This window comes from Rutilus rutilus (genome assembly GCF_951802725.1).
Source record: "Rutilus rutilus genome assembly, chromosome: 15".
Taxonomy (NCBI): domain Eukaryota; kingdom Metazoa; phylum Chordata; class Actinopteri; order Cypriniformes; family Leuciscidae; genus Rutilus; species Rutilus rutilus.
Window position 1 is genome coordinate 26,034,650 of NC_140220.1, and position 25,349 is coordinate 26,059,998.

Consider the following 25,349-nt stretch of genomic DNA (forward strand, 5'->3'; position numbering starts at 1 on the left):
CGAACTATCCCTTTAATGACAAACAGCAACAGATTTATTAGACTGCTGTCACTTTAAGACCTGCTGCACATGGTGCAGATCTGATTCACATTTTCTCACAACTCTTTACATTCATATAAAACTTAATTTAACCGATGTGACTGTGCTTACGAGGATTCTCAAACAAAAAAGTAATTTTGGCAAAATTTTATGTGTTTTTGTCTGTTCAAGAAGCGTCTTTCTGTGCGCACAAGAGTGTGTTTGTGTCGCACAGACAGGAGATTCACAGACAGCGAGCGCCAGTACAGCAATGCCTACTCTTTTGTCTTATCGCGCTTGGATGGTTTAAAAGCATTTGCATAAATAAGAGCGTGATATTGTAATGCTAGCCAAAGGATGTCGGGGAAAAAGCGGATGCTGTGACAGCTGCGTTAATTGCGTAAAATAATTTCAACACGTTAAACTGAAAAAATGTATTGCATGCGTTAACGCGTTAATTTTAACAGCACTAATATATATAAATATACTTGCATATGTTTTCTGAAGCCATACGATAGCTGAAATGTAGAATGTAATTACAGTAATTTTATAACTTAGGCCTACTTAATTTTATAAAAGTAAGTACTTTATAACATTTTACTTAAAGTCATATACAAGGTGTAGCCTAAAAGACAAACTAGTCAAACATCGCTACAGTTTGTATCAAAGCGAGTTCTGCAGTAATTAGGCCTGACATGCCAGTGTAGGAAGCGGCAGCTAAGCCGAGGTGTCAGAAGTTCTCAGAGCTCACGTGTGAGCCTGACAAAAGAAGTAATGCCCCTGGCTAGATTCAGTTATGGGATAGTACCTTTAAATATTCATGTTCAAAAGATAAAGACTTTTTAGCAAGCATAATATTTTGTCTTGTCGCATAACTTTCTATCCAGAAATCATGAAAATCTTAAAGGATATTTGTTGTTTCCTTGGAATTCTTGCAGTCCGTCTCCACTGTTTTAAAACATATTTAGGGAGGTCCCTTAACTCAGGAAAGAGCGAGAGGGAGGAGGCAGGGGTGTGAACTCTACTGGGGTCTTACAGCACATGACTCAGGAGAAAAACAATCTTATGGCCACACTCACCCATCCGCTCAGCCAAGCTTCTTATGACACACAGACAGATGGGAAGAACGCAAGTTCACCCTTGAGTTACCATTCGTAGGAAGGCTTGGATGAATAATATATGTGCAATTTCCAGATAATATGTGGTAACAGGAGTTTGGGACAGCCTATCTTTACAAGGTGCAGTTTCTGATAAGTGCGGTATTAGGCAGGTGTCTAGTTAACTTTTTGTGTGTTTATTCCATTATTCAGCAACAAGCTGTGAAGTCATCAAAGTATTTTTACTCAAAGAGAAAAGTTGCTCAAATATGTGACCCTGGCCTGGACCACAAAACCAGTCACATGGGTACATTTTCTTAAATTGAGATTTATACATCATATGGAATCTGCATAAATAAGCTTTCCATTGATGTATGGTTTGCTAGGATAGGACAATATTTGGCCGAGATACAACTATCTGAAAATCTGGAATCTGAGGGTGCAAAAAAATCGCAACATTGAGAAAATCTCCATTAAAGTTGTCCATTTATGTTAACGATTGTGCTGCATTCACTCACAGAAATAAATGTTTTAGATCTTTACGGTAGGAAATTTACAAAATATCTTCATGGAACATGATCTTTACTTAATATCCTAATGATTTTTGGCATAAACGAAAAATCTATCATTTTCACCCATACAATGTATTGTTGGCTATCGCCACAAATATACCCGTGCGACGTGTGACTGGTTTTGTGATCCAGGGTCACATATGCACTTTTGATTGTTGAATCACTTTCCAGTTGGCTTGAATCAGCACAGTTTTAAAGATGTCAGATGATCAATTGAATTTGTCATTGCTGGCAGAGCCTCGATGAAAATAATGCTGGTTTGGATCACAACGGTTGCCTTAGGACAGCAATGTGATATGCACTGTTCTAATTACTGCTGAATAAGAGCCATTAATCCATTTCCATCTGGGCCACCCATCAAGTTAACTGGATCATCCCAGATACCCTGAGCTCTGTGCTTAGTGATAAGGTCCTGTAGATGTTTGACTATTCAATCACTCACATTATATGATTTTAATGCAAAGAGCCTTACCTAATGTTATAATGGTGACATTTCATGGGACACCCCTATTTGGACTAAGACAGCATTTTTTGTCTTCACAGACCAGATCCTTAAAAATTACTATACCTCCATAGTAATCTAGCTTATTGACAGTAGCGAGATGCTACTTAATACTAAAATAGTTTTATAAATAATAAAAAACTAAAAATAGTTTTCTTAATACTTAAAGAAGTCTCTGCTCACAAATGCTGCATTTATTCTACCAAAATACAATAATGGTGTAAAATATTATTAAAATAACTGCTTTCTATTTGAATACATATTTTAAAACGTTATTTATCCCTGCGATAGCTAAGCTGAATTATCAGCATCATTATTCCAGTCTTCATGGTCACATGATCCTTCAGAAATCATTCTAATATGATGATTTTATGCTCAAGAAACAGTTCATATTATCATTGTTGAAAACAGTTGTGCAGCATTTATTTGAAATAGAAATCTTTGGGTACATTAGAAATGTCTTTACTGTCACTTTAAAAAAAAAAAATCAATTTAATGCATCATTGCTGAATTAAATGATTGATAAAAAAAAAAAAAAAAAATCTTGACCCCAAACTTTTGAATGGTAATGTACAGTACATTACGGTTTATTATGTGCTTCTGCAAGACTTAAAGAGTCTGGTTTGGTCCTGTTACTCACAGGCTAGATCATTTCCCTGTTTTTGTTCTGATAGCATGAGGGGAAAAAGAGAGCTGGAACTGAGGATTCATGGTCCTCTTTTTTCCAAGAGATCATGGTCCTTTATTTCCAATATAAGACTTTATATACATTATACCTATCACAGCAGAAAAGACAGGAAACAATGGAATACAGAATAAGAGTCCATAAAAACCAAACTGAAACAAAAACTGAACATGACATTATTGTTGGTCAAAAGTTTGGGGTCTAAAAGAAATGAATGCTTTTATTTAGCAAGGATGCATTAAATTGTTACAACTGGCTAGACATGCATTATGTAAATATATATGTATTGAGCAGCACAATTGATTAAGAAATGTTGCTTGAGCATGAAATCAGCATATTAGAATGATTTCTGAAGGATCATGAGACACTGAAGACTGGAGTAATGATGCAGAAAATTCAGCTTTGCCATCACAGGAATAAATTAGTTTAAAACATATAATATATATGTGACCCTGGATCACAAAACCAGTCATAAGTCACACGGGTAAATTTGTGGCAATAGCCAACAATACATGGTTCTTTTATGCCAAAAATCATTAGGATATTAAGTAAAGATCAGGTTCCATTAAGATATTTGGTCAATTTCCTACCGTAAATATATAAAACATTTATTTTTGTGAGTGAATGCAGCACAATCACGAACATAAATGGACAACTTTAAAGGTGATTTTCTCAATCATTTTTTTTATTCAGCTTTCAGGTGATGTATAAATCTCAATTTTAGAAAAATGTACCCTTGTGACTGGTTTTTTGGTCCAGGGTCACATATGAAACACATGATAATTTTTGACCGGTAGTGTTATTGACCAGTATTAGAGACTTTTTAATTTATCAGTATCGATTGATATATTTAATTGTTCATGCTCATGTCCCCTATGAACTGTAAGACTCCTTCGACAGAACTTTCCGTCTATGACACACTGAGGCTGCTTAAGCTTTATTTATGTGTTCTGTGGATCCTGCAAATATTGCCCATTTGCTATATGAACTTTTAGTGCCCTTATAAGTCTTTTACTGACAATGTCCTAAGTTTGTCTACTCTTTTATGCAATGGCCAAGTTCTAGTCACATGTCCAAAGCCTCAGCAGATTTGGATGCAGTCTCAGGGTAATTAAGAAGGCTTTCCGTTCTATCCTTAGCTTCCCAAGGACCGATTAGCAGATAGGCCTCTGGTGGGACAAGCGCTTCTCAGCTGGCAGTTCATAGCAGCTCCTGCTCCTTCTCAGCTCTCGTGTGGAAACTCAAGAGGATGCTTGGTTTCTCAACATTGTGATCATGGTTCTTTTGATGGTGAGTATTTTACAGTGCTTTTTTTTTTTTAAGGGACAGTTTGAATTTACATTGAAGATTTTCCCGGTTCATTTGGATCACAGTTAATTGAAAATGTAATTAAGACTGTCGGGTGCTTTCACAGTCTTTACCTTGACCTTGGCTAAACCTCATTGGTTTAAAAAATCATTATGGGGAAATTAAAGAATCTCTAAAATTTTTGTGCTTCAGTCTGTGTTTTTTGATGGAGTTGGTGTTCATCAGAATTAAGTGAATACACGAATATCAAATCAGGTGCATGCAAAAGCACTGTAGAATAATGAGGAACACCGGTGCAGTTATCTGGGATGCATTATAGGATTGTACTAGTCAGAATTCAACTTTTCTGCCTGCATTTACAAAGATCTGTGTGTGTCATGATGCTTAAAACGTACTTAACTCAGGTTTGTTTGACATCTTTTTCATATGGTGTTTTGAGCTTACAGATCATCTGCATCACAGGATTTTATTAGTTTTGGGTAACATAATTGATATCATATGATACATATTATTTGTTTGCATTCTCTTTTCTTCAAATGTTCTCATCAAAAGCAGATATTGGAACAGGCCTCCTGGTAATTTATTAGAATTTCTTTTTTTCTTTTTTCTTTTTACTCATACAGATTCAGTTTTCCTGATTCCACAGGATGTCTTCAGTTGAAATCATATACTTTGAAAAATCTGAAGTTTCAGTATTAAAGTTATTTATTTTATTTATTTATGCATGCTATACTGTGACTGGACATTGTGATCATAGGGCATTTTCTACTATATACACATGCAAAAAAAACGTTCTTTACGTTCAAAAGTTTGGGGTCAGTAATTTTTTTTAGATTCTTATGCTTACCAATGTTGCATTTATTCTACCAAAATACAATAGTATGAAATATTATTATACTTAATATATAAACTATATATATATATATAGTTTATATATTAAGTATATATATATAAACGTATATAATAATATAATACTTTCAATTTTAAAATATTTTAAAATGTAATTTGTCCCTGCGATAGCAAAGCTGAATTTTCAGCATCATTATTCCAGTCTTCATGGTCGCATGATCCTTCAGAAATCATTCTAATATGCTGATTTTCTGCTCAAGAAACAATTCATATTATCATTGTTGAAAACAGTTGTGCAGCATTTATTTGAAATAGAAATCTTTTGTGACATTAGAAATGTCTTTACTGTCACTTTTGATCAATTTAATGCATCATTGCTGAATTAAATGATTGATTTTAGACCCCAAACTTTTGAACGTTAATGTACAGCACATTACGGTTTATTATGTGCTTCTGCAAGACTTAAAGAGTCTGGTTTTGTCCTGCTTTGCAATAAAACTCACAGCCTGGATCCTTTCCCTGTTTTTGTTCTGATAGCATGAGTTGAAAAAGAGAGCTGGAACTGAGGATTCATGGTCCTCTTTTTCCCCAAGAGATCATGGTCCTTAAAAAAAAAAAAAATCATTTTCACAGAAAAAAATGTGGATTAGAATATAAGGCGGCATATTCACTGATCTGACGTAAGAAATCCGAATTGTTGTACTGTATGTTAATAGTTATGTTAGACTTGACTGATTTAGCGTTCTACCTTTTCTTTGAACAAATCAGCATGTCTTTCCATTTCTTGCTTGACATTTTTGCTTTCTTTAATCACATGACTTTGCTATTACTTAATTTTCACATTTGTGCTTCTTTGTGTAAATAGGCTTCTACTGCAGCTTCATCCTGTCACGTTGCTTCCACTTTTTCCCTGCACTTGTAGATAAGCTCTTTAGTCTAATTTAGGCGAAGTCTGCTCTTTTTATCCCTGCTTAGTCTCTGATATCTGTCCATCATTTCTGTCTCTTGAGCTCAGTAATGCTCCCTCAGCTGTAGAGTGTGCCAGGCACAAATGTGCTGTCATGATGTGCCAGTGGGATTCCTGCAGATGTACCTGTTTGGTCACATGTTAAATCTGTTTTCAGTTTTGGTTCGACATCAACACCAAAAATACTTTCAGTTTCAATAGTTGCAATGGACAAAAAGACTTTGAATTATAAATGTACCGTGCTTTCTGTAAAGAAGCTTGATTCTGCAAGAAAGTGATTGAGAAAAGACTTTAATTCGATTCTGCTATAAAAGGTTGGAGATAGGTTAAAGTACAACTAATTCAAATTTAAATGTAAAGTTAGTAATCTAAAAACACTTAATTTCATGACAATGTAAATGTTTAAGTGGATCACTCAGCAAATCATTTAAAATCCTGTTAAGAACAGGACAGAGTTGAAGGTATTCAGTATTTTCAGCTTGTGAGTTTATCCTCTTGATTAAGCTTGTTATTTTATGCCCAGGTTTCTCCGGATTGTCTTTACACAAAGAAAATTCTCATCAACTAGTTTGCAATTGCATTAAATTCTTCATTTTATTATCAATGCTCTTATGTTTCTTATAGTATGCGATGTAAGCATTCAAGTGCAAGCATATAGTACAGCACAATTCTTGTTTGTGTGTATATATATATATATATATGAATAATTATGCACTATTTTTTCATTACAAATTATATTATTAGCCTATAATTTGAGTGATAGCTGAATAGGGTTATCATGATTTTTATGAAGCATTATCTTTAATGACAGTAGCACTGCTGCATAAACTCCACAAGTTTGTGTAAAACATGATAATCATGTTTTCCATAGAGCATATTTAATGGAAGCAAGAACATCTGACTTTTGACAAGTAAGCAAAGTTATTAATGAAATCACCTAGTTGTATGTTATTCATTTTACAATACATCATAGCATTTTTATTTACATTACATTTTTTTATTTAAATATTAAAACTGTTTGAATTCCAGATACTGCCCACATTCTTATTCATACTTACGGTATGTTTCATATCTGCAAATTTGTTTTATAGGCCTAAACAATTCAATTTCATTTATGTCCAATTTGGTTAAGCGTTATAAAATTCCCTAATATCAAATGTTGTCCTAGTGTGCTTGACACAGTATTATTTGAAATGCTCTGTTGGTGATGTTAACCTGTGCATGCGTTTTGTGTTTTTGTCTTTTGTAGAGTGGAAGGAGAGGATGAGTGAGTGTGATCTGCTGGGCCAGAGAGTATAGCCCTGCTATGTTCTCCTGTGGTCTCTTTATCCTCTGATTTAAACTACAGTCAACTGACATCTGCCACAGGCCATTGGATGAAGTTAAAATGGCCTCCCACAAGCAAAGCTTTCAATGCTTTGACACCATCACAGATGACCCACCTCTAAAGCCCTCTTTCCCCCATGGGCACTCCTCCGCAACATCCTTCAGAGGCTCCTCTGGCTCAACTAAACTGGAACCGCTGGAGGATCGTGGATGTTATCTGTGTTTCGATCACCAGCAGGCCAAGACGATGGCTTCGGAGGCCTCGGGAGCTTACTCGAACCCGTGGTATCATTTCCAGACACATCCACACGCTCAGCAGTATACAAACAGAAGGCCCATTAGACCCGAGGAAGCTCCTGAACAGAGTGAAGATCACCACCATCATCACAGACACTCCAGGAAGATTGTGCTTGTGAAAAACAGTGACCCCTCTGTCCGGAGGACCATCGTGCTGCACCGCAGGAGCCTGCGCAGTTTTCCGCTCTTCATGGACGAGGTTTCTGAACTCATGCAGTGTCTCATCAGGAAGCTCTACACACTGCAAGGCCACAAGGTGAGTCTCTTCTGGAAATATATACAATAGTTTCTACAAAATATTAGGCAGCACAACTGTTTCCAGCATTGATAAGAAGAAATGTTTCTTGAGCACCAAATCTGATTGATTTCTGAAGGATCACGTGACACTGAAGACTGGATTAATGATGCTGAAAATTCAGCTTTGCCATCACAGGAATAAATGATGTTTTAGAATATATTAAAATAGAAGACAGTGATTTTAAATTGTAATAACATTTCACAATATTACTGTTTTGATCAAATAAATGCAGCATAAGAGACTTTGTGACCCCAAACTTTTGAACTATAGTGTATGTACTGATGTTTATGCTCTTATATAAAATTTTGAGCTCAAGTTTAAAAAATATATATATATAACTTATAAATCAGTTATTTACAAAATCACTTATGTAGGAATTATACTCAACATCCAGACACGTCATGCTCAATAAAAAGAAAAGAAAAAGGGGTGTGAGGTGATATAGTCACTATATCAGCTACTTTTTATAGTATTTTGTACTTCCGGAAACAAATATGATAAACTAATTTATGTGACAAATGTCTGCCTATAAGACCTTCTATATAAAACCTTCAAAATTCAAGACTTTTCAACAGTTTTCTCAAAAACAGCAAACTTCTTTAAACTTTCAGACTTTGTCAAGCTTTGTCTTTTCTTTTGTAGTTAAAATGTATACTTATAGCAGTTATAAAATCAGTACATTTTATTTCTACTTCCTTCCAAATCTGCATCTTGATTGTTAGCTCAATTCAATATCACTTCATTCTGAATTCAGTTCTGAGTGGCGCACATCCCTGGAATTCACTGTCTAGTCTTGATCAGTTCAGTGGTGTTGCACATCCTGCAGATCATTTGCTTTTATATTTTCAAGACATTTCATGCGTTCACACATACAAATAATCATATAGAATAAGAGAGTATGCGTATTTGGTGTGCTGTCTGAGGGGAGGGTTCTCTGTGCTCTGAATTTGGCCCGAACCCAAAGTACTCACCCCGTGTCCTCAGCTGGGATAGTAACCAGCTGATAGTGAGGAGTAGGGGTGGCAGAGGGATGCAGAAAAATGTCGAGGAACATAGGTGATGTGGAAATGTATATATATATTTAGGCCTCATCTCGTGCTGATTGGATAGATCATTTGAACGTGTTCCTTCCAAATTTTAATAAAATATTTAATTTGAACTTGGGTTAACCTTGCAATAAAGTACATGTAGCTATTTTTCCTTTTTTTTTCCTTTGGTAACTGACCTAAATTATGTAAGATCAGCTGTCAGTTGGGAGGAGAAGCACATGTGCTAAGGACACAGAGGCCTCTAGTGGTTGAAACTGGAAAAAATTTATCAAGCAGATAAGTTAGCAAATGTTTTATTTTATTATCCTTTGTTTGTAACCATAGCTCCCATTTTAGCTAAAACACATGTTTACAGGAAGCTAAGTATATGTAAGCGACGCCACATCTGACAACTGGAAAGTCCCCAAGCTGTGGGACCTCTGATTTTGAGCTTTTTAATTCGATTTTTGTGCATAGTTATTCGAGTCTACCAAAGAAAGTGACAGTCTCCAAAGATCGTGTTGTTTGATTTATGAAATGGTCATAATGCTGAGAACAAGATTACTTGAGCAAATCAGTCAGCTTAAAGTTCATTTTAGTCGCTATCACTCCCACTTGCGCTTAAGGGCAAATGCCACAGACCACGGAAGAGGAAAAAATAAAGAATTACAGTTTGCAGGTGGTTTGGGTAGATAAGAGGTGGACAGGGTGGCCCGGGCAGTGTAAGAAATAGCCCCTCTGGGACTGAGCTATGGCAACCCTGATAAAAGGTGAGAAGCTTATACAGCCCCGAGGGCAACCAGAGGCTGTCCTATCAAATCAAGACCTGTCTCTATGTGTTTGCACGCAAGGGTACGGCATGGTATGCCACAGTGCTAATGGTGTCATCACGCTGTACGCAGAGAAAGTGCTGTTCCTTTAAAAGGGGAACACTTCTTGGCTTGGAGTCCACAGAATGTCTGGAGTCGATCCAGGCATTTCCTGCCCATCAGAGCTGGACTCACTGCTGACTCTGGTCAGCACTGCTGGTCCTCTGTGGTAGAGCAGGCACATCCTATTAGCACTGCCACAGGCATGTACTTCCCATAGAAAACATGCTGTAAAGTGGCACACACCCCTCCACAGGGGCCTGACTGATACATGGATAACATTACGAATGGCAGCGAGACAATGCCAGAAATAGCTCGACAAGCAGTAGAGTAAAGCTTTATTTGTCACTGGCTGAAAGTTGAACATGTAAGAGAAAGAGAACAGAATCCATCAGGACCCTTGTGTATCTTTGAAGATATACCCCTGGTTTCACAGACAAGGCTAAAACCTAGTCCCAGACTAAAATGCATGTTTGAGCTGTTTTAACTTAAAGTAACTTGCACTTAGCCTGATAAGCCAGACCAACATCAAGATGTTGTGTCTGGGAACACACCATTGGGTGTCCGAGGGGCGAGATAAACGGTTGTCCTTCAAATTCCCTCCGCACGCAATAGGATAGCGCTACAACCAACCAGAGTGTTTTTCCCACCAGCAGCTAGTTGATAGATTAAACTTTTGCCGTATCCGGTCAGCAAAACTCAGAACACATCTTCCTTTTTTAAGAATGACTTCAGTGCCGTTCTTTGTTCTTTTCTCAAAGAAAAGCTTAACTCCAAGTCTTCCAGAGTCGTGGCCAAAGCCGATTCGAAAGACCGCTGTTTGCCAGCAGTAGCAGCCATCTTGTTTGTTTTCAAGTTGCAGGGAATTCACGCGGAACCGTCACAACTCTGCCGTCATTATGTTAAGCCCGCCCACCGACTCTATACACGATGTGATTGGCCTGATTACAGTTTGGTTTTTCCAGCTCACAAGCCAACGGTGAGTTGCTAGATGACCCTGGCTGCAAAATAAAATTTCCTGCCACTAGGGTGCATCTAGATTTCTAGGCTAACTTGCACTAACATATCTTAAAATCTTTTGTCTCAAGACAAAACTTTTGTCACACCAGTAATGTTTTTATCTAAGGCACGTTTATAAAAGCTACTTAAATGTCCTAATTGAACTAAGGCCTAATTCTGGCTTAATCTAAGCCCTGTCTGTGAAACCAGGCCATAAAGTTTTGAGCTTAAGTTGATGGGCAAGGCAAATGACAAAACAGCAGCGCAGCAGCCTACTTTAGTATAGTGTTTGGGGTCCAGACTGCAAATAAAATGATCACAACATTTTTTTAAATAATTATATTTAATTTCTTCATCTCTATTAATGAAAATGATGTGTGCGTCAATATGTAGTTTCGTCAGATATATCTTGTGGAGTGGCATTAGTTACATCTTAAGAGTACAGGATAATGTTTCCTGCATGTACCAGAAGGGTGAAGCCCAATTCAAGAACAAATTACTCTGATGAAGCGATTATTTTAATGTGTTAGTCCAAAACATTCACAAAACATTTGTTTGACTAAGGTTGCGTCCGAAAGCTTAGGCAGCCGACTTGTTGCTTCATTACCCTATCAGGCAATAACTTTGCAGGCAGCGATTGCACACAAAGGAACCTTACAAAACAGAAAGACTTCTTCTGAGGCAGCAAAATGGTTTAATAATCTACAGCAAAATAGCTTTGATGAAAACTAAATGAATTATTTAATTACTACAACACAAAATTATTACATTGAAAGTGGAAACCATTTGACAAAACTGTACATTTACATAAAAACTGACCACCAACCGCAACTTTCAGATGCCATATTTATTTTTTAGCTTAACCATCACAGAATGGAATGAACAGGATTGTGGGATATCAAAGGCAGGAAATGATACATTTATGCTGCCTCAATCAAATGAAGGTATGGAGACAGGAAGTGAAGCTAACATTGCATTCCTACCTTGGAATACACCCTCCAAAGGCAGCATTTTTAAGCTTTCGGACGCAGCCTGGGTCAAAATGAATGACTGACTCCCTCACTGAATAGTGAATTTAGTAAATCATTTGTCAATTATGTTAGGTTCCAAATGAAAGGGCAACCATTACTAGTAATAATAATAATAAAAAACACTCAACACTTAACTTTTTTTCCAACAGGCAGTAATATTCTTACAAAAACATTTACTTTGCACAAATACGGTCAGGATCACTAAAGTGTGCATCAAATTGATGATAACTGATGGCTATCTGGATATAAACATTTGCATTCTCCAAACAGACTGTTTATAACCTTATTTAGTATAACAGAATTACATTGTTACTTATTATGGTTACACTTTATTTTAATGTGTCCCTGTTACAGTGTAATTACAGATTTAAGTACTGAGTAATAATAATTAACTACATGTACTTACTATAGGTTGAGGGCAGGATCAGGATTTGGTTGAGGGTTAATTGCATGTAATTATGCCTGATTTATAGTTATTACTATAGTAAATACATGTAACGTGTGTAACAAGGACACATTAAAATAAAGTGTTACCCTTATTATTTATGTCATTCTCTTGATTGCCTTGAAGCTTTCTCATCTTTCATTCACTCTTTTTAAACATCTTTGAATAAACCTTTCCTGCTGTTCTTGTTAGATATGATCAGGATATTCCTTTACTTGTATTTTTGCACAGCAGTGATGCACCAGCATCCAGAGAATAACTATTAATCTTGCTCAAATCAGAGCTATTTTGAACCAACAGAAGCAGGTCAATGCCATGAAAACATAAAGTTTGAGATACTCGCATCCTCTACAGTTCCAATTAATTATCTTCAAATCCGCTGCAAAATTGAAAAGTTTTGAAGATCTAAAACTGCAAAGCATGCAGATTTAGCATAAAGTTAGTATTGTGTTAAAGAGTGATATGTGATGTTGATGTGTGTACTTTTTCTCTATTTATACACAGTCTATTCTGATTTCATGAGTTTGGAACCTGGTTCAACCTCAGATGTTGTTGGATGACTACAGTCAAAAGGTTATTTAGACAAGACTGAAGCACCATAGTACTCATCCCCCAAAAAAGTTTAAAACCTTAAATTGTCTCAACATAAAAATAATTCTTTCTTTTTTAACATCCCCAATATTTATAACCTAAGTTAACACAGCTCTGATGAATGAAGCTCTCAGATGAACTATGATACTATGCTGATTGTTCGTTGTTTTTTTTTTGTTTTTTTTAAGAAACATTAATGTAGTCACACTAGTTTTTTAATTACGGATGGAGTTTTTTTTTTTTATTGACCTATGACCTATTTGTTTGTACACTTGTTGTTTGTGCTGACCCATGGGTACTGACTCATGCACCGAAAACACCCTGCATAATGTATCACACACACACATTTTCAGATCACTGTTTTCATGATTAAAAATTAGTGTGGGAAAATGTATACACCAGATGGTTTGACTTCCCATGGCCATTAACCTTTAATTGGTATGGCTTCAATCCATCATAGCACATTTCCTCATCAGAACTTGGCAGTTGTAATAATCCCTGCTGTTTAATTTCAGCCAGATATTGCTGATCTCAATCAATTTGATTCTGTCATATTGTAATCAACCAGCAAGACAGTCTCTCTAATGTTGAGAGGTATTTGCATGTTTTTCAGATTGACAGTGTGCAAAGTCTGCTGCAGTGCCCGAGCATTTTGTTTTGTGTGGGACGTGAGCCTTTCCACCCACTCCTGTTGGACAGCTTCAGGAAGAACTCCTATGACAAACTTCCGAAGCTGAACATAAAGCCACGTTCTAGTGTCTGCAGTGATAAAAAGGAGGCTAAGAGAAATGGTAGGTAACACTGCAAAAAGTAATTTTCTTTATCATTAATTTTTCTATAACTTCACAGTAAAAAAAAATATTGTACAATATATTTAATATTTATTGTAATATTGTGATTACTTTCTTGAAGTCAACTTTGGACTAGAAACAAAGAGAAGTGTCATCCATCCAAAGTGTGACTCAAGCAACAGATCAGCAGGACTGTCCACCTCATCTGAAAAGTTGTTTCCAAATCGACTTACCAACTTACCTACCAACTCGTTACCTCCAAGGCACAGAGGCGATTGTCCTCATACAGGAGAAAATATGATGGACGATGACATTGAAAAGCGAGTTCTGGTCAACCAAGATGGAAGCCTGTCAATGGAGATGAAAGTGCGCTTTCGACTATTACACAACGAGACATTGCACTGGTCCACAGAGGTCAAGAAGTCAAAGAGCTCTTTTAATGAATCCCATATAGTACCTGATGATGCTTGTTCCATCTCTCATGGCAGTGCAGAGAGTTGCTCAGAAGCCGACTATCTCTCTGCTGGTGAAGCAGAGGAGACATACAGCACTAAATGTTACCAAAGACATTTTGAAGAGTCACATTGCCAGCACTGCTGCGCTAACTGTCAAGAGTATGACATGTGGAAGAATCCTGTACCTCCCAGTCAAGGATCTGTAAGACGCATCAGATCCTCAAGCTCAAGTGCATCCTCGCGGAGAATAGTGTGCAAGAAGGCATCTACTGACAGCATGCGCACAATGTCCAGTGAAGAGTACACAGAGCATGTAGTGGAAAAGGCAACTTGCATTCAACAGACCATCGGGCAGCAGGGCGACACCACGATTGAACAATGTACCATTAACCATTGCTGCAGTCGAAGTGAAGTGCGCTCGGTGTCCCCTAAAACAAAGAGCACAAGTGCTATAGAAGACAATCATGAAAACACTCACGCATCTGATAATGACGAGAACAGGCCAGATGTCATATCCTCTAACCTTCCTAAAGATCAATTTAGTGTTCAAATCACTCGGCCTGTAGAGGAATATGAAAGGCCTATATCCGTCGTGAGCTCTTCTTCCCAAATTTTAGCATCACTGAAAGAGGACCAAGATGATGAAGCTGTTGATCTCCCTCTAACTATCTCGAGAGCATCCCTTGGCCAACAGGAAGATGAGGAGAGCGAAGATGAGGAAAGCAAAGATGCTGAACCAAACCCATGTTCTGTTACACCCTGTAAATCTCCTGCATCTCTGGTGAATTTATCACCAAGACCACCAAGCAAAGCTTCATCATCAGGGCAGTCTAAAACGTCCAGAAAGTTTGCCAGTCCAGAAGTAGGTGATAAAGCGGTCAGGTCTGAAGCATCTGCTTCACCCAAATCTTTGTCTGGACCAGAAACGTATAAATGTGTATTCTCAAAGGACATAACGACTCCAGGGGCTTTTGAATCAAACGGTCAACTAGAAGACACTGATGTTCAAGATACAGAAACAGAAGAAAGGGCACTAAGTGCAACGTCAGCCAAATCGAAAATGTCTACAAAGTCTCTGTCTGAGTTATCAGCCCCTTATGAAAATGGAAATGATCCAGAGAATACTGAAGTAAATGATGAAATAATAGAGGAGCGATCCTCAAGTGCTATCTCCATAAAATCCAATACCTCTGGAAAATCAAATAAAACAAATTTTTCAAAAGTACTCGTACAGGATGGTAGAGCACACAGTGCCATGTCAATAAAGTCTCATAGATCTGACAAATCAAGAAATACTGAAGTTTCAGACAATGTGTCTGAGGAACAAAATTCTGAAGAAAGAACATCAAGTGCCATGTCTGTTAAATCAAATACATCTGTGAGATCCAAACTGTCAGAAAATTGTTTTGATGAGCTTGCTAATTCACAGGACAATTTTGAGGAGAGGGCTGTAAGTGCTGTGTCATCTAAATCAAGTATTTCTGGACCTGATGGGGCATCTGAGGAGAGAATAGAAGAGAACGCGTCAAGTGTTAAATCTGGTACATCAAACAAGTCTGGAATTGAAGATCTGACAAATGATGATCAAACAGAAGAGAGAGTTCACAGTTCCATTTCGATAAAATCTAATATTTCTGCGAGATCTAGAATGTCAATTGAGCTGAGCGAGCTTGAGGATGATGAGCAAGACAGAGCTCCCAGCAGCGTTTCTATTAAATCATTTGTCTCACAAAAGTCTGACATTTCAGAAGCAGCTTCTCTTCAAGAAGGAGGGGGATGTTTAAATTCAATTAATACTTCAGTGCAATTAAACACACCTGAAGCTGAATCAGCTACTCAAGTGGAGTTACCAGGAGAGAGATCGCCAAGCTCTTTGTCATCAATATCAAATATCTCTAAAAGATCCAGAACCTCCAAAATTTCAGAGGCAGACCAAGATGAAGCACAGGAAAATGAGGATGTTCAGGAAAGAGCATCAAGCACTATTTCTGTAAATTCTACTACATCTGCAAGATCAAGGAAATCCAAGAAAACCCCAACACCAGGATCAGGAGAAGAAATGAAGGAACGAGCTTCTAGTGTTTTGTCAATCAAATCAAATGCTTCATTGAAATCCAAAAAGTCCAAGATGGAGGAGGAGGAGACAGAAAACAAATCTGAAGTTTCCACATTGTCAAAAAAATCTAATCTGTCAGACGGAGAGCAACTGGAGGAAAGAGCATCAAGTGCAATATCTGCTAAATCAAACGTTTCTGTAAGATCTAAAGGGTCCAAAATGTCAGCAATGGCAGGAGATGATGATCGATTATCTGCAGTGTATGCAGCATCACATACCTCTGAAACATCAAACGAATACAGAACAGCACCTGAAGAAACTTGCAAAAGCACAGAAAAATCACCAGACAAAGAGGAAAGAGCACCAAGTGCATTGTCAACAAAATCCAATAGGTCTTCTAAATCCAAGAAATCCAAAGGATCTGATATGGTAGCAGATATTGCGGCTGAAGATAGAGATGATTTGAGATCTGCAAGTGTGCTGTCCTCTAAATCTAACATATCTGCAAAATCTGTTAAATCAAGGGTCTCAGAAAAAGACCAAACAGAAGAACAAGCTCATGGTACATTCTCAGCACAATCCAATCATTCAGGAGTCACTGTAAGTGATGGAGTTGAAGTTGCAGAGGAACGGGCTCTGAGTGCTATGTCATCTAAATCCAATGCTTCTGAAAGACTGGAAAAGTCAAATAATTTAAAAGAGGAACGAGCTCAGAGTGCGTTGTCAGCAAGATCAAGCGTTTCAACTAGATCCAATAAGTCCAGAATTTCAGATGTTTTAACTGATGAGCTTGTTGATGCAGAAGAAGAAGAAGAAGAAAGAGCTTCAAGTGCTTTGTCTGCAAAGTCAAACGTTTCTGCAAAATCTAAAAAATCTAATGCTTCTGCAACAGATGTCAACACTGATAATAAGGAAAAAGGGGACAGAGTGCCAAGTGCTATGTCAGAAAAATCTGATATTTCTACCAAAACCAGTATCTCTGCAAAATCCAAAGCATCGAAAGTTTCGGAAGTACAGGCAGAAGAGCCTGATGCAAAAGACCAAGAAGAAGACAGAGCTTCAAGTGCTTTGTCTGCAAAGTCAAACGTTTCTGCTATTTCTACCAAAACCAGTATCTCTGCAAAATCCAAAGCATCGAAAGTTTCGGAAGTACAGGCAGAAGAGCCTGATGCAAAAGACCAAGAAGAAGACAGAGCTTCAAGTGCTTTGTCTGCAAAGTCAAACGTTTCTGCTATTTCTACCAAAACCAGTATCTCTGCAAAATCCAAAGCATCGAAAGTTTCGGAAGTACAGGCAGAAGAGCCTGATGCAAAAGACCAAGAAGAAGACAGAGCTTCAAGTGCTTTGTCTGCAAAGTCAAACGTTTCTGCTATTTCTACCAAAACCAGTATCTCTGCAAAATCCAAAGCATCAAAAGTTTCAGATAAACAGGCAGGAGAGCCTGATGGAAATTACCAAGAAGAGAGAGCTTCAAGTGCTTTGTCTGCAAAGTCAAACGTTTCTGCTATTTCTACCAAAACCAGTATCTCTGCAAAATCCAAAGCATCGAAAGTTTCGGAAGTCCAGGCAGAAGAGCCTGATGCAAAAGACCAAGAAGAAGAGAGAGCTTCAAGTGCTTTGTCTGCAAAGTCAAACATTTCTGCAAAATCAAAAAAGTCAAATGCTTCTGCAACAGATGTCAACACTGATAATAAGGAAAAAGGGGACAGAGTGCCAAGTGCTATGTCAGAAAAATCTGATATTTCTACCAAAACCAGTATCTCTGCAAAATCCAAAGCATCGAAAGTTTCAGAAGTACAGGCAGAAGAGCCTGATGAAGAAGAAAGTGAAGTAAAAGCACCAAGTGTTACTAAATCCAGAATTTCAGTAAGATCCAATAAGTCAAAGTATCCAGAGGAAGAAGTTCAGAACCTAGATAGACCTCCAAGTGTCATTTCCCTACTGTCTGAAGCCACACTTGATGAAAATGAGATCTCAAATGAGGAAGAAATCCAAGAAAGGGCTCCAAGTGTAGTGTCTGCAAAATCGAATTCTTCTGTAAGATCCAGAGCATCGAAAGTTTCAGAAATAATCATAGTTGAACCAGATGAACAAAAAGTGAAGAGGGCACCAAGTTCGAGGTCATTGAAATCTGTTGTCTCTGGAAGATCTGATCCAGAAGACCCTGTCAATGAAGATAAACAAAAGGAAGCAAGAACAGAAAGTGCTTTGTCCTCTATTTCTAATATTTCTGCAAGATCAAACAAGTCAGAAGATTCCAAGCTAATTAGAAATGTACAGCAGAGAGCACCAAGTACAGCATCAGTTACATCTAAAACATCTGCAAGATCTCAGAGGTCAAATATTTCAGGAGTTGCTCCAAAAGAAACTGGAAACACAGATACAGGAGATGTTCGATCATCAAGTGCAATGTCTGCAAAATCTTGTGCGTCTGAGAAATCAAAACATTCAGGAAGAACAGTGGAGGAGGACGATGAAGCAAATAAACTGGTAGAAAGAACAACAAGCTCTTTGTCTGTAAAGTCAACCCCATCTACAACATCTGATGCCACTGTTAAATCAAGTGTTGTGCCTACCAAATCAAACGCTTCTGCAAAGTCCCTCCTCTCAGAAGCTGAAGAGCCTGACGGAAGATCAACAAGTGTGGTGTCTAATACATCTGCAGAATCTAAAGTCTCTAAAGCAGGTGTGGATAAAAAAGCAAACAGATCACCAAGCAAATTGTCAGTCAAGTCTAACGTATCTACAAGATCCAAGAAGTCTAATGTTTCTGAGAGTCAGGTCCATACAGCCACAAACACTGTAGATATGGAATTAAACAGAGGTGAGAGTCCAGTGTGTGATCAATCAAAAGTATCCCACACAGAGAACTCAAATAAATATGTTTGCAGTGCAATAAACAAGTCTTCAAGTCAAATGGCATCATCTGAAAAAGACTCTGAACGTGAAGTACCTGCAAGTCCTCTCTCTAAAAAGTCAGCAAAGTCCAAAATCAGCTCAGTTAGTTCAGACTCTGAAAGAGTTTTAACACCAACAAGCACCTCAGTGTCTATTGGGATAGTTGAAGACTATGAGGTTGATGATGTTGATGAAATAGATGAAGGTGCTGTTTCAATGAACTCAAGACCATCTGGTCCATCAAAGACTGAAATATGTGGTAGATCTGACCAGTGTTTATCAGAATCTACAGTACGAATAACAACTGAAACAACACAGACCCCAGAGGAAAGACCTAAAAGTTTTGCATCGGCTAAGTCAAATGTCTCTAGTAAATCAAAGTCCAAATGCTCTAATTGCAGCTCTACATTTCCTAGAGACACAAACCAGGACAAAGTTGATGTAGCAAGCAATAAATCCTCCAAAACAAAGTATTTAAATACTTCATCTGCCAATGGTTCAGTGAGGCAGAGCTCTCCAACTGAAGAGATCCGTCCATCTAGCAAAGCTTCTGGTATGTCTGTACACACTGAAATCACAGGTCAAGAGAAAACTAGAAGTCCAGATGTTACCCATAAATCTCAAAGTGTCTGTTCAAAATGCAGTTCTACACAACAGAAAAGACCAATTTCAAGTGCCTCAGCTAAAGAAGGACACATTGCTGAAATGATTGACAGACCAGAGAGTAATATATCCAGTTCATCATCTCATTTAAAAGTAAATGGTCAAAAGAATGATGTTAAAACTGCAGTTGTCGATGGAAGAAACAATAAATTAAGCACCAGGTCGATACAGAAAGTTGAGGACAATACACCCAGGTGTCATTCAGCAACTTTATCTATTACCTCAGGAAACCATCTCAGTCCTATCCCACCAAAATCTCCCAAAAAATCCAAAAAACCTGTTAATTTACTTGCCAGCTCCAATGATAGCATGTTATCACAGACCGTTCCTGCTCTAGACCCAAGAGAAGAACACACTGACTGTTTGAATATAGCAGCAGAACTCTGTCAAAAAACTCAATCTTGTAAATCTGATACAAATGTCAGTGACATCAAGAGTGAAAAAAGTAGCAAATGTAGGAAAAGGATTGGGAGTGACTCGTCTTGCCACAAGATGGATGAAGACATGTCTGAGCTGAGTCCTTCTTGCCTGCCAAATGCCTCCCCAACTGAGGTGGTAAATGAATGGCTGAGGAAAATTCCATCAGACACCACCTTGTGTGATTTAGGCGATGAATTTCACGACAACTTTGATTCAATAGAACCACTATGCACATCACATGTGCCTTCAGGGGATGAAAATAAACATGAAACTTTGCGACATGAAACACAACCTGAGATGGAAGATGCTCATATGGTGAATGCAGAGGGAGTTATTGACAAATTAGTTGCTGAGGGTGATCACTCTCAGAGGGGAGAAGAACCGAAGAAGTTTCATTCCTCAGTTCTGGTGATGAAAGTCTTGCTGAGCCCCAAATTAGACAGATGCAATAGCTTACCAGAGGTGTCTCGTGTATATGGACGTAAGCTCAGTACATCAGCGCAAGGCCTTCTGGATTGTTTGGCAAATCTACAGTTGTTAGACTTTGGTTCTAACGATGAAGATGGTAAAAAAGAAAAATACCAGGAGCTCATGAGCATGCTTAGGTCCCTTTGGCTTTGTGACTCCACAGACAGTGAGAAGACATCTGAGGAAAGAAACAAGCATCTGGACAAGGAATTCAAAGCCAGGTCATCATCAGGGGTAGATGTTAACAGTGGCTCAACAGGTTCTGGGAAAAGTAGTGTCAATGATGGCACCCAAGCCCAAATCAATAAAGAATGTGAAGGCCTGGACACCCTGACAAAGGTACAGGAAGTTGATGAAACCGTGGAAGAGGAAGCTTCAGAAACACCAGTATCAAAATATGATTCAGCCAGTCAAGCTCAGTGGACTCAAGAGACTATGGACACAGTTGAAGAGAAGCTAAAAGATGTCCGAGGTTCTGACGAGACTATCAGGAATAACGATAGTCCAAGGGAACTCATTGAAACACCTGTTTCATCAAACAAGAGTTCTGGAAATAATAACAAGGAAACTGAATCAGACCGTCAAGAGGACACAAGTTCAAGCAGTGCTCCAACACTACAAAGAGGTCATTTTTCAAAAAGGCTTTCTCAAGACCCTGATCCTGTATGGATTCTGAATTTATTGAACAAATTAGAAAAACAATTTATGACGAATTATGTTGATGCAATGGCTGAGTTCAAAGTCCGTTGGAATCTGGATGACAATGAGCAGCTTGACGCCATGATAATTGAATTGCAAGATGAAGTCCGCAGACGGATACAAACGAGTATTGACAGGGAACTAAGAAAAATCCAAGGCAGAGCTGGAAGACCAAGACCACCAAAAGAGACCATGTCACGTGAATCTACCATTCAAACGGAGCAAAAGCGGAGGCGCCTGAAAGTAATGCGCAACCAATCAATTGATCCGCAACCTGCTAAAAGTGATGATGATTACACAATGACAGGGACTGATTTCAGTGATCAACGTAGCGATGATGAATTTTGTCCTTGTGACACATGCTTGAAGAAGAAAATGGCATCCAAACATGTGTTACCTGTGGAAATGATGAATTCTGCCCCTGTGATGATGGATTTTGATTTGAGAAGAATTCTCCAGATAAAGAAACCGTCTCCTACCAATGAAAGCATCGGGGGGATTGCCAGTGAATCTACAGCCAGTAAGAAGGAGGGAGAACACGTGGGGCTTCAGGCTGTCAAAGAGGAGGATGAGAAAGAGGGGATGAATAAAGAAATTCTTGCTTCCAGTGCCCAAGAAATTAAGGAAGATTATGAAAAACAAGAAAGTGAGGAGGGTGGAGAGGAAGACAATGCCTCCAGCACTTATGTAGAGGATAGTTCTGTGAAACAATCAAATATATCCAAGCATTTAAGGAAAGATGTGGATGAAGTTGGGGAAATTGCTGAGATGTCTAATAACACGATGACATCACAACATAAGGCAGCAGAACAAGATGAAGAGCAAGAGCAGAATGATGAGACTGATTCTGATGTAATGGCCGTCAAAGAAAGTGAAAGCAGTTCTAAGATTATTGATGAATTAGATGAAGATGTGGCAAATGATGACATTAGTGAATTTGATGATATAATGCAGGCTGAAACAGCAAAGGAGGAAGCAACTGAAGAATACACTGAGGAAGAATCAGAAGAGCATGAGGAAACAGCTTATGAAGAGGGTGAGACCACTGCTGAAGAGACTATAGAAAACGGGCTGACTGCAGAAGCACTAGCCGTTGAAGAGGATGACATAGCTGGTAATAAAACTGCAGAAGATGGTGAGACAACTAATTATGACACTGAAGAAGAGCTTAATACAGATGAAAATAAAACTGCAGAAGATGGAGAGACTGCTGAGGGTGAAACAGTAGAAGAAAGTGAAACAGCTGAAGATAAAACTTTAGATAAAGTACAAACTCCAGAAGCAGAAACCACTAAAGAAGATAAAATAACTGAAGATGAAACTGGAGAAGGTGAGACCGTTAATGACGACACTGCAGAAGAGGATGAGGTAGCTGAAAAGGAAACTGCAGAAGATAGACAAACTGCTGAAGATGAAACTGGAGAAGGTGAGACAGTTAATGACGACACTGCAGAAGAGGATGAGGTGGCTGAAAAGGAAACTGCAGAAGATGGACAAACTGCTGAAGATGAAACTGGAGAAGGTGAGACAGTTAATGACGACACTGCAGAAGAGGATGAGGTGGCTGAAAATGAAACTGCAGAAGATGGACAAACTGCTGAAGATGAAACTGGAGAAGGTGAGACAGTTAATGACGACACTGCAGAAGAGGATGAGGTGGCTGAAAAGGAAACTGCAGAAGATGGACAAACTGCTGAAGATGAAACTGGAGAAGGTGAGACAGTTAATGACGACACTGCAGAAGAGGATGAGGTGGCTGAAAAGGAAACTGCAGAAGATGGACAAACTGCTGAAGATGAAACTGGAGAAAAAGGTGAGACATTTAATGACAACACTGCAGAAGAGGATGAGGTGGATGAAAATTACACTGCAGAAGATGGACAAACTGCTGAAGATGAAATTGGAGAAGAAGCTGAGACAGGAAACAACGACAGTGTAGAAGAGCATGAGGTGGCTGAAAATGAAACTGCAGAAGACAGTGAAACAGCTTCAGAAGATGGACAAACTACTGGAGAGGATAAAATAACTGAAGATGAAACTGGAGAAGAAGGTGAGACAGTTAATGACAACACTGCAGAAGAGGATGAGGTGGATGAAAATTACACCGCAGAAGATGGACAAACTGCTGAAGATGAAACTGGAGAAGAAGCTGAGACAGGAAACAACGACAGTGTAGAAGAGCATGAGATGGCTGAAAATGAATCTGCAGAAAATGGACAAACTGCAGAAGAAGAAACTGGAGAAGAAGTTGAGACAGGAAATTACGACACTGGAGAAGAGCATGAGGCGGCTGAAAATGAAACCGCAGAAGACAGTGGATCAGAAGATGGACGAACTGCTGAAGCAGAAACTGCTGAAGAGGATAAAATAACTGAAGATGAAACTGCAGAGGAGGCTGAGACAGCTGCTAAAAGTGAATCTGTAGAAGATGAACAAACTGCTGGAGAGGAGGACATAACTGAAGATGAAACTGCAGAAGATAGTGAGACAGCTGCTAAAAATGAATCTGAAGAAGATGGACAAACTGCTGGCGAGGATGAAGATGAAACTGCAGAGGGTGAGACAACTGCTAATAATGAATCTGTAGAAGATGCTGAAGATGAAACTACAGAAGATGGTGATACAGGTGATGATCAAACTGCAGAAAAGGGTGAGACAGTTAATGATGGCACTGTAGAAGAGTGTGAGATGGCTGAGAATGAATCTGTAGAAGATGGGCAGACTGCTGAAGCTGAAACTGCAGGAGAGATTGATGCAGGTGACGAGGACACAGCAGATGAAGGGACTGCTGAAGCTGAAACTGAGATGTCTGAAGAGAAAGCTACTGTTGAAGACGACACCACAGCAGAAGACAAGAATGCTGAGGTGGAACTGGCAGAGCGAAAGCAAACATGTGATCATGAGACAACTGGAGAAGAGACAGACAAAAGTCAATCAGACGTTGAGGAAGACAAGGAATCTGTCAGTTGTGAAGCAGCAGAGGAGGGAGACATTCTTTCTAATCTTGAAGACGCAGAGTGTCTTGATGTTTTGACTAATCTTGATGTGGTTGAAGACGAAACTTCTCTTAAGAACAAGGGTGATGTTGTCCTAGATAGTGTTGATGATAATGGTGAAGAAAGTGAGAAAGAAGATGATGGTGTGGAGATAATTGCAAATAAATGTGGTCTTGTGGCCAACATTGGTGAATCAGCTGAAGCTGGTGATGAAGCTGAGGATGATACCGAGCCAGATATGGAGACAGATGAAGGGGAACATGATGGCAATGCTCCAGCTTTACAGCCTGTGTCACAGCCAAAACCAATAGATGAAAAACCAGATGGGGAAACTTCATTTAATGTTTTGGTAGAGTCTGAGGATGGGGCTGATGCTGATGGAGAAGACTCGGAAACAGAAGAACACAACCAAGTCGTGGATTTCAATTCTGAATCAGAGGGCAACCCACAGAAAAAAACTGCACATAAAACCTTCAAGATGATCATTCACGCTCTGAATTTCTTCAAACTCTCAGCCACTGGACAACCAGAGAGGAGGGAAGAGGATAATGAACATGAAGTTGAAGACGAAGACAAAGAGACTCGAGAGGATGAGAGTGATGATGCAAGAGAGAGTTCTTGTGTGGAAAAAGACGAGGTTGAAGAGTTGAATGGAAATGAGAAGGGCAAACTCTCAGATATTACAGAGGATACAGCAGAAGAAGAGCAGAACCAAACAAATGAGACTAATGATGATTCAAAGGACAGTGAATGGGAATCATCTGAAAATGCCTTGCAAAAGCAGATGACAAAATCATCCATGGAATCTCAGCCAGGTTCCTTCGAAGAAGTTCATGAGGAACTGACAAAGAATCAGAATGGTTTAAATAATCTGAAAGCCAACCCGTAGAATCATTCCTCGACATCAGAGAAAATAGTTTTGAGCATGTAAAAATGGTTCCAGAGAGGTTATTTCTCTATTATAATTAGACCTTATAAATACTATAAACCTAAATTGAGTTTTTTTCTTAGTAGCCTTTTG

At 38.6% G+C, this 25,349-nt stretch overlaps 1 protein-coding gene across 1 annotated transcript; it reads left to right on the top strand.

The window, feature by feature from the left end:
• Positions 1 to 4,011: 4,011 nt before the first annotated feature.
• rp1l1b (rp1 like 1b) lies at positions 4,012 to 25,349 on the top strand. The gene is made up of 4 exons (XM_084432379.1): positions 4,012 to 4,164; positions 7,248 to 7,877; positions 13,496 to 13,673; positions 13,795 to 25,349. Exons 2-4 carry the CDS (start codon positions 7,386 to 7,388, stop codon positions 25,215 to 25,217), a joined length of 12,093 nt encoding a protein of 4,030 aa, XP_084288505.1. The 5' UTR covers positions 4,012 to 4,164; positions 7,248 to 7,385; the 3' UTR covers positions 25,218 to 25,349.

Excerpts from the sequence above, each read along its gene's own strand:
- rp1l1b (XM_084432379.1), top strand. The coding sequence starts at position 7,386 with ATGGCCTCCCACAAGCAAAGCTTTCAATGCTTTGACACCATCACAGAT. Across the intron at positions 7,878-13,495 it reads ACACACTGCAAGGCCACAAG|ATTGACAGTGTGCAAAGTCT; the intron begins GTGAGTCTCTTC and ends CATGTTTTTCAG. Across the intron at positions 13,674-13,794 it reads AAAGGAGGCTAAGAGAAATG|TCAACTTTGGACTAGAAACA; the intron begins GTAGGTAACACT and ends ACTTTCTTGAAG.